The 15,092-nt window shown below is 40.1% G+C and overlaps 1 protein-coding gene and 1 pseudogene across 1 annotated transcript in view; one reads left to right on the top strand and one right to left on the bottom strand.

Annotated features, from left to right (window-relative positions):
- The window catches only part of LOC140938218 (uncharacterized), a 37,708-nt gene extending 23,765 nt beyond the window's left edge, over window positions 1-13,943 (bottom strand). Inside the window, exons 1-4 of the mRNA XM_073387732.1 lie at window positions 13,759-13,943; window positions 12,722-12,795; window positions 10,945-11,037; window positions 4,245-4,367 (exon numbers count right to left, since the gene is read on the bottom strand). Coding sequence (XP_073243833.1) covers window positions 4,245-4,367; window positions 10,945-11,037; window positions 12,722-12,795; window positions 13,759-13,943 — 475 coding nt within the window. The remainder of the gene's footprint in view (window positions 1-4,244; window positions 4,368-10,944; window positions 11,038-12,721; window positions 12,796-13,758) is intronic.
- Window positions 6,308-6,773, top strand: LOC140938812 (uncharacterized; annotated as a pseudogene).
- Window positions 13,944-15,092: the final 1,149 nt, after the last annotated feature.

Raw genomic sequence — 15,092 nt, 5'->3', positions numbered from 1 at the left:
TAGTGTCTTCGGCCTTCGGCCGAGGACGTGTCGGCCTGTGACCGACGAAGCTCCTCGTTGCACGCGAGAAAAAACCTCTGGTGCCCAGGGTACGCCAACAGTAATAACCTTCGAGATCTCCTTTAATCTCGCAAGAAGTTAGATGTGATTGTGCTGACCGTTTTAGTTTTAGTTGAAAAAATTAAAAGATCAAAGCTATTTTTCAAGTCAGCGAGTCTGCATTTCGCCCACGTGGGAAAAATGTGCATACTAAAAAAACAAGCAACGGACGTAATTTTGCTTAGCTGATTCGGCAAATGTCAATCAATCAAAAAAGTGGGCGGAAGACGTTTCGTAGAAGGTTTGTATCAGGCTGTCTTTTCGTTTCGCTTTGCCCGCCGGAATGTAATTTTCAAAGCGAAACGAAAATAGAGCCTGATCTTAGGATACTGTCTTTCCTGCTTGCATTTTTAAATAACTGGCTGAATTTTGGCGTCCGATGTCAGTTTGAAATCTAAATGTTAATAGTACTAGGCCGTGATAGTCACATAAACACACCATATTTCATATGCATTTTAAAAAAATAAACTTGACCCTGCGATCATTTGAAAACTTTGTAAGTTGTCAGCGGATAACTTTAAAAAAAAACTCGACCTGGATGGGTCGACACCTGAGCCCGCGATAAGATCAGGTGATACTGGTCAGCGGATGCCTTGTTTTGACAGCTGTCAATTGATCACAACATTGATGTGCAATCAGTTTTCTTCTGGGCTCCATGGGCTCCCAAAGTAGCTAGAAAGTGTGAAAGTAAACATTGGTATGCCTGTGGTGCGAACGGAGGGCTGCGGACGTTGTACGGTCACGTGATTACCAAATTTTGTGGGATGGGTAGATTTACTTACTCATGGGGCTGCGCTAGCGTGCTTTGCGCGCGAGAGCTCCGCAATTAATTCCTAAGGGGGATAGGGCCGTTCATCACCGTTTGTCTTGGGGGGGGGGGGGGTAGAGAGGTGATCCTGATTGGAGAAAATGTGTTGATATGTCTCACCAGGATCTGGCTGCCTTAAGGTCAATAAACAGCTGCATTGCCAGAGGCCGAGTGGTCTAGGCATCCTACTAGTGATCAGGGCCCGGTTGCATAAAACGTCCGTAACAACTACGGGTATACGTACGTGCAGTAAGTTACCAGTACGTGTAACTTAAGGTGGCTCCGTAATTAATACAAGGGCATTTAGCTGTGACAAATTTTCCGTCATAACTTTTTGGTTTTTAACGCGATGGCTGCGAAACTTTGCAAAGAACAACAGATATGTTTAGGCAATAATACAAAATATTCCGATTTCATTGATGGTAAATATTTCTTGGGAAATTAGCGCTTAAAAGAACCCTACTATTCAAAGAAAATCGCGTCTAGTAAAAAATTTTGCTGATATTTTTTACTGAAATTTCTGGTATCGGCTTCAATTGATATAATAAATATGCCAGAGGAATTTCAGAAAAATCGTTGGAGCAGAAGTCCGTAACTAAAAGTCGCTCAAAATTCAGCTGTGAAATTGTTTTGGAATTTCAAAAATAAATTACTATCAGGTAGATGGAGCCACCTGTTTGAATTTTCGGGACAAGTAAATTCAACGTTTGCTAATTCTTAAAACAAAAGCCGATTGCCTATCGTGCTATTCTTTAAAAGGTACTTCTTAGTTTTAGAAGCATTATAAATTGCTGCAAACCTTGCTCTGAAGTAGAATGTCTTGTTCTTCGACGGTTTTAAAATATCCCTTAGAAATCTTGGTTCAAACTCCTGCTGCATACATTTTGATGCATTGCAATGCATTTTCAACGACTTTTACTTCTGTTCGTTACTTCCAACTCAGGAAAAAAGTATTCAGATTGGACGCTACCTCGTATCAGAGCTCAGAAAGAATTGTCCAGCACCTTTGTTTATGACTACAAAATAAGCACGAGCGGCAGTTCTGCGAGGAATTCGCACCTCACCCAGGGGGGACGAACGACAATGATGACCATGCCTGTGAACCGAATAACATCACAGTCAGGAGTCACAGTGCAAAATAAAATTATCGCAAAAATACTACCCGTGAATAAATTTACAACTCTGAAATTTTTGTCTCTCCTTCCTTCAATGAATGGGTATTTTTTTTCTTGATTATTATGTTTTGCTTTACAATACATGTTTATACAGATCGGTTCACAGACGTGGGTATCATTGTTACTCGTCCCCCCTGGCTGAGGTGCGAATTCCTCGCAGAGCTGCCGCTCGTGCTCATTTCCTGGTCATAAACAAAGGTGCTGGAAAGTTCTATCTGAGCTTCGATACAAGGTAGCTTACAATCCCAATACTTTTTTCCTGAATTGGAAACAACGTACAGCAGCAAAAGCCGTTGAGAATGCATTGTAATACATCAAAATGTATGTAGCAGGAGTTTGAACCAAAACTGCCAAGGGATATTTTAAACATGTCTAGGAACAAGTCATTCGACGTCAGAGCAAAGTTTGGAGCAATTTGTAGTGCTTCTAAAACTGAAAAGAACCGTTTAAAGAATAGCACGATAGGCAATCGGCTTCTGTTTTCAGAATTAGGAAACACTGAATTTACTTGTCCCGAAAACTGAAGCTAGTGTCTCCTTCTTCATGATAGAAATTTATTTTTGAAATTCCAAAACAATTTCACAGCTGAATTTTGAGCGACTTTTAGTTACGGACTTCTGTTCCAACGATTTTTCTGAAATTCCTCTGGCATATTTATTATATCAATTAAAGCCGATACCAGAAATTTCAGTAAAAAATATCAGCAAAATTTTTTACTAGAGGCGATTTTCTTTGAATAGTAGGGTCCTTTTAAGCGCTAATTTGTCAAGAAATATTTACCATGAATGAAATCGGAATATTTCGTTTTATTGCCGAATGATATCTGTTGTTTTTTGCAGAGTTTCGCAGCCATCGCGTTAAAATCGAAAAAGTTATGACGGAAAATTTGTCACAGCTAAATGCTCTTGTGTTAATTACGGAGCCACCTTAAGTCAGTTGCATGAAATCACTTAAGTGGTCCACTTAGGGAATTCACTTAAGTGGGTGCACGTACGATTTTCGTAAGTGTTCACTTAAGTGTCGTTTATGCAACAGAATTTGCGGGTGTTGCATAAAACGTTTTTTTGCGGGAAAAATAGCACGTAAATTTACGGGACCTATGTAGGTCTCGTATCGTTACTGTTTTTACTAAAGTTAACAAGATCTTTTACTGAGAAGTGAAAAAAAAGTATTTTTCTTCACGTAATTCGTTCTAAGGCGCTTTTTTAACCTCTGATGTACACTTAAAGGCCGACTTTGTGAAAAAAGAACCATCATTTTCAGTAGATACGGAAGAAAAATAACATTTGCATGCAAATTTTATTTTTTGAGAGGCTTAAAAGTGTTCGAAACGACTTTTAACTTTCTTTACACTCACCAATGGTTAGCTCCAAAAAGAAGAAGTGAAACATTAATAAAGTACTATATCAAGATTACGTGTGCCCTTAAGTGAGCCCGTAAGTTACCTCGTAAAACAGAAATTTACGAGAGTGCTAAGTGCGTTCCATGCAACACCCGTAAGTGTACCCATAACGGATTCGCAAGTGACCTACTTAAGTGCAGGTTTTATGCAACCGGGCCCTGGAGACCCGGGTTCAATTCCCGACTGAAACACAGTTTCACTCATTTCCTTAGTTGCGTTTATTTCTGTTCCCAATTAACGGTATTTGCATTTATTTCTCAGAAATCGCTGCGAATCGCCATCCAAATGGGAATAGGTTGGTGACCCTAAGGATAATGAGGTAATCAGTTGCACAGATTCCTTTCCCCATCCTTAACTGAGTATTAATTCCTTAGGGTGATAGGGCCGTACATCACCAGTTGACTGGGGGTGGAAAGGTGATCCTGGTCCTGATGTGTTGATATGTCTTCCCGAACATGGCTATCTTCAAGCAAGTACGAAATTCTTCATAGTTCAAGCAAGTACGTTAAATTGCAAGTAAATCACCCTCATCAAACAATCGCGTTATGATTAAGTACCTGCGGAGGCCTAGTCTTGGGACTGTCCACTTAATCTCAAAATGCTTGGCGATTAAATGACCAGCCATCTTGATCAAAACGCAAGCATTTACCACGTTGGCTACATTGGTATAATAGACAGATACGAAATAAAGGGTTTTTAGTCAGTTAATCATTTGGCGTCATATCACCACTCTTAATCATAGTACTACAGTAAAGTTTACCTCCGGCAGGCAGCATGCAGAGCTTGGGTAAAAGGTCACATAATACTCCTGCTCCTTTGAAAGAAACTTTATTATCTCCTGTGGTAATGCTGTATTGATACGACGAATAGTACACGTCAACCTCTGTGAACCAAATCGAAATTCATTGACATAGCATAACATCAACTACATATATTTCAAAGTATACGCTGACCTTTTGCTTAACAATTAAAAAAGATGCCCAGAAAAGTTTCGTTTTAGTAAAAGTCAGCAAACTAATAAAAAGCACTGTTTTACTACTACTACTACTACTACTACTACTACTACTACTACTACTACTACTACTACTACTACTACTACTACTACTACTACTACTACTACTACTACTACTACTACTACTACTACTACTACTACTACTACTACTACTACTACTACTACTACTACTACTACTACTACTACTACTAGTACTACTACTACTACTACTACTACTACTACTACTACTACTACTACTACTACTACTACTACTACTACTACTACTACTACTACTACTACTACTACTACTACTACTACTACCATCTGTACCTAAGGTAGGGTCGTTAGAGTGCTATGTTGATGACTCACAGTTGTACCTCTCATTTCCTGTACGTGATGCCACCTTAGCCGCAGCTCAGCTGACAGAAGATCTTTGGAACATAGCCGCATGGTGTTACAAAAACAGTCTACTCATTAACCCGGACAAAACAAAACTTCTGGTTCTAGGGACTCCGCAGTTGCTGATGAAGATACCAGATGATCTAAGCATTACACTACTCAACAAGGAGATTACATCATCTAAGTCTGCGAAAAACAGGGGGTTACAATGGACTGTAATCTAACGTACGACAAACATGTAACTCAATTAACTTCGAAATGTGTAGGTAGTCTTTGTCAAATAAATCGCGTAAAATACCTGTTTCATAGGCGTACGTTGATCACTATAATTAATTCTCTCGTATTCAGTAGTATTGTTCATCAGTATGGGCTAATACCACCAAGAAAAACATCGAGCTATTACAGACAGTGCAAAATTTTGCAGCCCGAATAGTTTCTATAACGAGGAAATTTGACCATGTTACACCTATTTTTAAGCAGTTACAGTGGCTGCCAATTATTAAACAACTTGAGGTTAGGGATGCTACCATGGTTTTTAAATGCTTAAATGGACTTGCACCTCCATATCTTTGTCAGAAGTTTAAAACCAGATCGGAAGTGCACAACTGCAACACTAGGAATAGGGACCGCCTACATATACCCTCTGTAGGACGGCTGCAGGTCAGCGCGCGTTTACCTTCAGAGGCCAAAGGCTGTGGAATAGTCTCCCAGACGAGTTTCAGTCTATTACTACTTTAGATGTATTTAAAGTTAAAATAAAACAGCATTTTTTCAAGGGTAATTTTGGAAAACTAAGTTTTAGATATTTGACATTGTAAATTAAGCTGAAAAGCCTTTTTGAGGAGATTAATAAAGTTATTATTATTATTATTATTATTACTACTACTACTACTACTACTACTACTACTACTACTACTACTACTACTACTACTACTACTACTACTACTACTACTACTACTACTACTACTACTAAATCCTTGTACTCCATCAGCAGACAGTCAATTTTCAGTCGGGGACTGGGAGTGCCTGCAGTGCCACCTGCAGAAGATGAGGCGAACTTCACCTATGCCCGCAGAACAAAGGCCAAGGCCAAACACCAGGGTCGCCAACAGCTCAGGTCCAAGTGGGAATCAAAAGCGCTCCACGGCAAATACTCACAACGGGTGAAATAGGCTGACGTGGACCAACACAAGACCCACAGATGGCTAAAAGCAGCTGTCATCAAGGCAGAAACCGAGGGCTTTATCATCGCTGCCCAGGATCAAAGCCTCGCAACACGATGGTACCAACACAACATCCTTAAGAAGCCTGATGTGGACCCAAAATGTAGACTGTGTTGCCGTTTCGACAAGACCATTGACCGCCTGGTCTCTGGCGACCCTGAACTGGCTAGAACTGAATATATCCACCGCCACAACAAGGCAGCTGCACGCATGCAATGGAAGATCTGCAAAGAGTTTGGCATTGAGGTGAAGGAACGATGGTATGAGCATGAACCCAAGACTGTCACCGAGAATGACAGCATCACTATTCTGTGCGATAGACAGGATAGACACTGACAGGACCATACCAGCTAATAGGCCGGACATTGCGCTAAAGAACGAGAAGGATAAAACCTACCTTCTCATTGACATGACCTGTACCCCTCGACACCAACACCTCAGTCAAAACCACGGAAAAGCTTACCAAATACAAAGACTTGGAAATCGAGGTTGAGCGAATATGGGGGATCAAAACAACAACAGTCCCGGTGGTTATGGGAGCCCTTGGCACCATCAAGAAGGACATAGAAAACTACTCCAACAAAATCCCTGGCAACGTCAACATACTTGAGAACTCCAGAAAATAACTCTCCTTTCTACAGCCCACCTTCTCGGGCGGGTCCTCTGCATCAAGTAGAAACCATCTTTACCTTCCAAAGTCCATAGTTTGGACTCGGGTGTTGAGAGAGAAAATCGAGCGCAATTACACTAGTGTATCTATCTTATATAATGATAATAATGACAATCATAATCATAATCATAATGATTCATAATAGTATTAACCATAAGAAGAAGAAGAAGAAGAAGAAGAAAGAGAGGGAGAAGGAGAAGAAGAAGAGGAAGAAGAAGAACAACAACAACAACAGCAACAACAACAACAACAACAACAACGACAAAAAGTACTGAAAGATCGTACTGAAAGATCAAGGAAGGGGAAATGAAAGAACAGTTTACCAGAGAGTACAAGAAGAGATTGAGACTAGTATTAAGATCAAAGTTGAACTGTAACTGAATAAGATACCAACGATTAACACTCAAGCAGTGGCAGTTTCCAAGTATGGAGCAGACATTATAGAATGGACAAAGGAAGAGGTTAGATCATTGGGCAGGGTCACGAGAAAGACGATGAGAATGAACGGTGCACTACACCCAAAAGGAGATGTTGAGACATTGTTTGTTAGAACGAAATTAAAGGTGGGCGGGGAATAATTAGTTACGAGAGTGCATACGGAGTGTGACAATAACTTAGGGTGGTATCTTGATAAGGCAACAGCAAAATTTTTTATAGATACAAATCTGTTGGCGTTATTGGAACTGAAGAAAATGTCAGCAAAAACAAGTTTAAAAGAGATGGACTAATAAAGGCTTGAGGAAAAAGAATGATAATGCAATGCACGGACAATTTCTGAGAGATATGCCGGAACCCCAGACGCAGAACAGACTTGGAGTTGGCTTGGAACATCTGACTTGAAGGTTTCAACGGAAGATCAAATTTGTGCAGCACAGGAACGGGCTCGAAAACCGAGAAAGTTTGTGTCATCTGGTAAGTGAGGGCAAAGAGGTGGCCAAGCAGGAATATATATATATATATATATATATATATATATATATATATATATATATAAAACGGCATGATAATGTGTCAAACATTTTACATTGGAAGTTGTGTGAGTTAACCAACTGGAGGGGAAGGAAAAATGGTGTTGTGAAGGTTCGTCGCGTAGAATTCCCAGTCTATTGAGATCAACAAAAAACCTCCCCTCCGGGTGTGGGTCAGTATTTTGCCGTTTTTAGCCGTGACACTTTTAAATGAAGCATACATGAGGTAAAAACAACAAAACGGTCAAAGAGTACTGGAAACAAATTTGAAAAATAAAAAAGATGGCTGCCGAAACGCGGAGAAAATTTTTTGGCTTTCAAAGACGTTTTCTGGAAATTTTCTTCGCCTTGGCTACCCCTCACGGGTTCAGGTCAAATTCAAAGGATAACAAAAGACCAAGTTTTAATCACATTCCTTGGTTTAAAAGACTGTGGTGGTTTGAAAGGCAGACGAGAGATGTCAAGATATCAGGTGGCACCGTTCGCGATTTCTGCAAACTTTGGTTCTAATCTTTCCGCGAAAGTCTACGCAGGTGGAAATCCATACAAAAATGGCGATTTTTTGGTTGGATTTTAGCGCGAAAAGCCCAGTGAAATCCGATAACCTGGCATTAATCGAAGATAGATCTTGAATTAGATGTTTTTTGATATTAATATTGCGGTGGTACCCATTGAGACTTGGTTACGAGTAACTCACAATCAGAGACAAAAAACTCTGAAAGTCGCTTCAGTGTTATTATTCCGCCATATTTTAAAGACCAAATCGTGTCTCGAATGCGGCTCTAGCCTGTTAAATTCCCGGAGGTGACCGGGCATTCTACTCGACGATGTGCAAAATGGTGAAGTAAAGCTACTTTGGGATATGAACATCCAATGTCATCACATCGTTGAAGCAAGAAGACTTGACATCCTTCTAGTGAGCAAGAAAGACAACAAATGTATAATTGTGGACATTACTATATACTGGATATAGGAGGTTACATCAAAAGGAATTTGAAAAAAATATAGAAGAATATCAGGATTTGAAGAGATGAATTAGAAGAATGTGGAGTACGTGGACGTAGTACCGGTTTTCGTAGTGGTTCTTGGAAGTGATGCTAAGAAACTTAGACAATGGATTGGAAAGCTGGGAATAAAAATTAGAATTGCACTGCAGAACTACGTTCTTAAAAACAGCCAGAATTTTGAGGAAGGTGCTTGATTTCTAAGTGCTAGGAGAGTGTCCCATGGGACTCGAGGTCATTTGTTATGACTCACTCTCTGTGAATATATCATAATGATGATAACGATGATGAAAGATGGTCAGTGAAAAGAGATTCAAACCGACGCCTGGTTACCTCTTAAAGAGTCGTCAGTTGGGGTAGAATGGGAGCCTGAGTTTTGTTGCAAGATGCATTGTTTGTTGTTGTAAATTTGAAAATGGCTGGCCCTTCAGCTGAAACAAGAAGCCTACATTGTAGACTAAACATGGGCCTTCTTTCGTTCATTTCCAAGTGCAGGTTTTCCTCCCACCTGCCCTTAAGGTGAAGTATTCTCTCTAGCGCATAATAAAAGAAAAGAACAAAAGTCTTCTCAGCAGTCCAAGGAAACCCCTGTTAACAGTGACTGTGGCCGCACTTATCAAGTCAACCGGGTTATTTTTTAATAACCTGTTCAAAAATTATTTAAAACGTTACCTGGTTAAAAGACTTTAACCGGGTTAAATTTTTACGAGCAGCCCGACCCAAGTGCGTTAAGAAAAGTCAGGAGCGAACAAAGCAATTTTCAAAAATGTAGCGCTTGAGCGCTTGACTAAGCCCTAATTCGGATAATTCTCACACGGAGGCAGAGATGATTGATTAATTGATAACTTAAACTTGCGTTAAACTCCCGCAAGGTAGCTTGAAAGAGCCTGACCCAGTTAAGAAAATCTATTGTTCTTGCAAGTTTAATGCATAACACAGTTAAAACTCGGTTAAGGCACAAAATGCGCGGCCGCGCTCGCACTTTTTTAGAAGGGTTAAGGTGGCTGAACACAGTTTTGGCAATTTGTAAGTATATGTCGTGTGCCAAATCATGGGCAGAGGAAGGTTGCAGCTCACAAGCTGAAAGTTGGCAAGTCGATAAAATATACTGATGAAAGATTTTGATTGACAGGTAAAATGTGGCATTTTCGTAGTTTCCATGGCAACATGAACGACTGAATACAACCTTAAAATTTCACTTTAGCTCAGTTTACATAAAATTCGCTCGTTAGATTTTCCTGTAAACTTGCATACAGCTTACTATAATTAATCATTACCATTTGAAACTTATTCGATCAAATTTTAGCAGACTGGTTTTTAGATAATCAATAATATAATTGTACTGTAATTATTAAATGCGTCACAAAATTCGTCTGTTCAACTTCCATTTTAAAGTTTTCATTACTTAAAAAACGATAAAAGTAAAAATTCTGCCAAAGATCACAAAATTTTAATGAGTAGATTTTGTGAAATCGTCGTTTGTGCACCATTGCTTTTTTCGTCGCCAAGTTTGTTTGTCTAATTCAAAACAGGCGACGTCACAAGAGTTACCACTGACCGCCCGCAAAACTGTGTTCAGCCACCTCAATTGTGATGAGTTAATTAGGAATACCGTAAAATTCCGAAAAAAAGCCCCTCCAAATATAAGCCCCCCAGAACGGTAACGCAAAAAAAACCTTCCGTTAAATCGCCCCTCCAAATATAAGCCCCCCGGGGGCTTGTACTTGGAAAATTGCCCCAAAATACAGAGTGAAACAAAGCAAATACGGTAAATTTGCTTCCAACTATAAGGCTAGCCCAATCAATTTTGAAACGCAAATTTCCCTCCGTAGATAAGCCCCTCAGAAACGGTCTTTGAAAAATATAAGCCCCGGGGCTTATTTTCGGAATTTTACGGTAACTCGGTTATGTCCCGGCCTGTTGCGGCTGCAGCCAATGCCCGTGGATTACACACTTAAAATAAATACACTGTACGCCTATGTTTGGAGTGGCTGCCTACTACAAAGAATCTATGCGATTTTAGTTAAAAACTCTAGGTGGGAAATAGAACACAAATATGGCCCGAAAGCAACTCATAACTTGGTCCTGAACTATAAGCCCTTTGCCAACCTTGGAAGTATGTTGACATTCCTCGATTTTAATAGCTAAATCAAACAACAGTGCGGAAACTAAAGGCAATTAAGTCGAGATATGACCTATACTCACGTGGAGTGAAAGTCAAGTTGAAATGTATAAACTGGCCGGGTGTAATAACCCCCCACGGTTTCACGTTGAAATGCAAATTCTTGTCTTTAGGACCTTTACAAAGCAAAACAACAAAATTTATAATATTATTATTATTGCCAACCAAGCAGCTGAGCTGAGAAGCGACAATTCATTATGCCGCGCAATGTATTGGAAAATTTCTCAAATCTACGTAACCCTCTTTTTTTTGTCCATATTTGGGTGTAAGTAATACCCCATATTTGGGCAGTGAGTGTCACGGTCTTTCATTTACTCCTCAATTACTCCTCGTGGTACGAGGCCGGGTGATCCAGCGTGTAAGTGTTGGCCGTGGACTTTGAATTGCGTTTGCTGAGGACCTAACAGGTGAGCTGGTTAAGCTTACTTTTTGTAGCAGCTAATCAAGGAATACAGCTAAACGCTTAAATCAGTTTGTCAGAACTAGCATGTTTTTTGCAGTTGCTTTTTGCAGTTCGATTTACATTGAGATAGCCATCGACTCCCGTGAGGAGTGCAAGGAATTTGCTGAACTTTTGTTTTAAAGAATATCTTAATGTCTTTCGAGAGATTTTTGTCAAAACCAGCGTGTTCTTCTTAGCTTGGTTTACAGCCAGCCCGTAACTCCCATAAGGAATGTAAAAAATTTGTGGAGCTTTTGTTTTAGAGACTATCTATATGCCTTTAGGAAGACTCTTTGTCCTGTGACACTGTACTCGCTCATTAGATCGTTGTCTTTTATTTAATTTTATATTTTTATACCTGCCATACCTACTTCGCCCCATTATTACGCTTTTCACATATTTTAATTTACACCATTTTTTTTTTCATATACTTAACTCCACGCGAAATATTTTTCCCATCTGAATAAATATCATGACGTCACAATAGGTTTAGCTTTAAATCGAATTTCAGCCCTTATCGACCCGAACTTTGGAAATGCTTTACGCTACGCATACTTTGGGTGCTTGCCTTCCTAGTATGCGACGTTTCACAGAAATCTATAAGAGGAATTTCGCGATATCTTGGAATTTCTAAAAAAGGGTATTCATTATGAATGAACTGAAGACTGGACTTTTTTCAGAGAAATATGCTACTTTTTGGGTAATTCAGAAAAGGCTTTATCGCTCATTCGTTTTGCAAATGACCCTACAATCGGCTAAACCCAAGTAGACTTGCGCGGTTTCGAAAAGTACGAAGACATGTGAATTGGGGTAAGACGCAATGCTGAGCTCTTTTTGTAATTTGTAAGGCCACTTTCACGAAAACAGCGATTAAACCAAAATTGGACGATAGATTTCCTTTTAAAATTTTCGGTGCTGCAATTGATCAGTGTACAACTATGAAATGGCCGATTTTCGTATCCATTGAAACATTTTAAGTTGCCTAACGAAGACTCAAAATCGAGTGAATATTGATACGATGTGATAGATTTGGATAATTTTTGCTTTGGGATTCCCAATTGTCCCGAGTTTAGCACAACATCAAATTCCTAAGCAGTATTCCTAAGCAGCTTTGGTTGCCCTCCGTAATCTTTTTTACCATTGTTTTCTCCCTTTCTACAACATTACCATAATTCGGAAAGATAACTGTGGGAAACCGTAGAGCATTTCCAAAGTTCAGCTCGATAAGGGCTGAAACTCGATTTAAAGCTAAAACTATTGTGACGTCATTGCCACCTGATATTCATTCCGATCGCCCAAAAAATAATATCATGATAAAGTTTACTCTATGTGTAATACAGGTGTTATAATGGTTTTACCACAAAGATCAATTTGTCTAAATATAGGAGATTCAAAGATGGAAGATGTCGCTACAGAATTATTGTATCGCCACCTTAAATAAAAGAAAAAGCCTAGAATGTGCCTAAGGCTACGTGCACTCGAATCCAGATATTTTTGAAACCGCATACTTTTTTATACGAATCGACCTTCCGTCCACACGAAACCAGTGAATCCGGACACCGAAACCGCATTGTTTTGAAACCGCTCTCCAGAGCGGTTTAAGGCCCCATCAACACGAATACGGATAAACATTATGCGGTTTCAAAAATGTCCAGATTCATGGGGACATGGCCTAAGTTGTTGTTTTAAACTTCAGTTTTAAATAAATTTGTTAGCCATCCTTGTCTATAGTGAAATCTATTTGAAACCTCTAAACTTATGTAACAAGTCGCGAAGAACCATTACTGAGGTACATTTCACAAAAGTTAAACGAATTCGCCGGCACTTGCTGGAAGATACCCTAGCTATAGTTATAAAACGTAAAAATGCGAACTGTTAACCGCGCATGGCGCACAGCGTAGCCTACGTGGCCTAAAAGGAACTGAATTACTCTAGAAAACGGAATTTGTTATGGAATGTTACAAAAGCAAATTTAAAGAATTAATAATAATAAACAAAAATAAAAGTAAAGAGAATAAAATACAACTAAGAAATTTATCTAAATGAAAAAGAAAACTAATACATTTTTCGAATCTATACTAATCCTAGAAAAACACTTAAAACGTCACCACTGAGATCCCATCGAAACACGGGCCTAATATGTCCTTACTAAGTTCTGACAGTTAAACGACAGTTATCTTGAAAGTACGTGCTATGTTGAGCGAGCACGAAATTGTGACCTTCTAGCTGGATTCTTCACAAAACATCCTTTGCTTTTACACCAACGAGCTTTTTCATAGTCAGCTCAAGTTCCTTTGACCACCCTTCTAGCACATCAATGACAATATTATACTGCTCGATCGCGATGATATAACCTGGGTATTGGCTCTTTTACTCTTATCGCAGAGGGCTGTACTTGGCTGTCTTCTCCTCGTCCTTCTTTACGCGATTTTCCACCCACTGACAACTCATCTCCACTGTCCAGACTTTCTTTCCCTTGTGATTCACAAACCGCGCATCCACACTGTTAGCCTTGAAACAGGTATGATTAGCGAAAACCGGCACATCCCAGTTGGCTTGCGCATCAGATGACTCGTACATTAGTTTAGGCGTTACTGGCTAGTACCATGGGGGAATAGAGTTCACCAATTTTAGGTCTTAACGCCTTTCGAAGAAAAGTGTCTTCAACGCGACATTTTGTCGGTTCAAATAATTTGACTTATAACATGTGGGAGGGTCTCTGCAGCTTTTCTGAACAACCTACACATTACATCGCCCTGGGGGGTTCCTGTCAAACAAGAAGTATACACTCTGGTCGGTGTCAGGTGCTCTTAGAGCTCCATTACACCAGCAATAGTGTGGATAGGTGCAGACGTCCATTCTCTTAACCTAGCAAAGCATCCGTCCTGACGCAGCCCCTCGTCTTGCCAGGGAGAAGGAGGCAGATGCGCATGCCACTTTTCGGGCTTGCTGTTTTTTTCTTTAACTTATCCATTGCAGCTTTCTTTAGGTGCTCCTTTACCTTTGTTCCTTAAATCAGTCCCTCTGAGCCCTTGTGCGAATTACACGATAGGTCTGAATGCTCAAGGGTTAGACTTGTCCCTAGCTCCTCTACGAACTTATGTGCTTCAGTAACCAGCGATGAATGCCCTTTCTTAGCCGCTTTCTCTTCAAACATCTAAACGTCCCTCATGGAGGGTTTTGGGTTCTGATATAATTTCACCGCTGCCTTGATTTTAATGAGTTTGTATTCCTGCCCAACTAACCTCAAGCCACACCCTGCTCTAAAACCTTGTTCAACTCAAACCTTGTTGTTCCAATTTGATCGGGCGAAAAAAATCTGTGTTTGGACCAAGTGTTCTTCTCGCTAACACCATGTCTTTGGCAACCAAGATTGATGAAGTACGCTCCGTTATCTTGGATTTAAAACCCAATTTAGGGTTTTTTACTGAGACATGGTTAAAAGACACAGTTAGAGACTCTCACCTCTGCATACCAGGATACTCTTTTATCTACCGCAACCGCACCACGGACCATCACGGTGGTGTCGGCCTCTATATTCAGAACTCCATCAAATTCAAGCGCCTGGACAACCTGCTCGATCCGGACATCGAGGCCCTGTGGGCGTGGCTACGACCTAGTCGGCTCCCGCGCGGGGTCCCTTGTCTTATTGCGGGCGTTATATACCATCCATACTTTAACGACAGCTACAGAGACGCGGCACTTGCAAACTATCTGTCTGCGTCCCTC

The sequence above is a fragment of the Porites lutea genome, chromosome 5, assembly GCF_958299795.1.
Source record: "Porites lutea chromosome 5, jaPorLute2.1, whole genome shotgun sequence".
NCBI lineage: Eukaryota > Metazoa > Cnidaria > Anthozoa > Scleractinia > Poritidae > Porites > Porites lutea.
The sequence above is the reverse complement of the archived record's forward strand: the minus strand, read 5'-3'. Positions and strand labels throughout refer to the sequence as shown.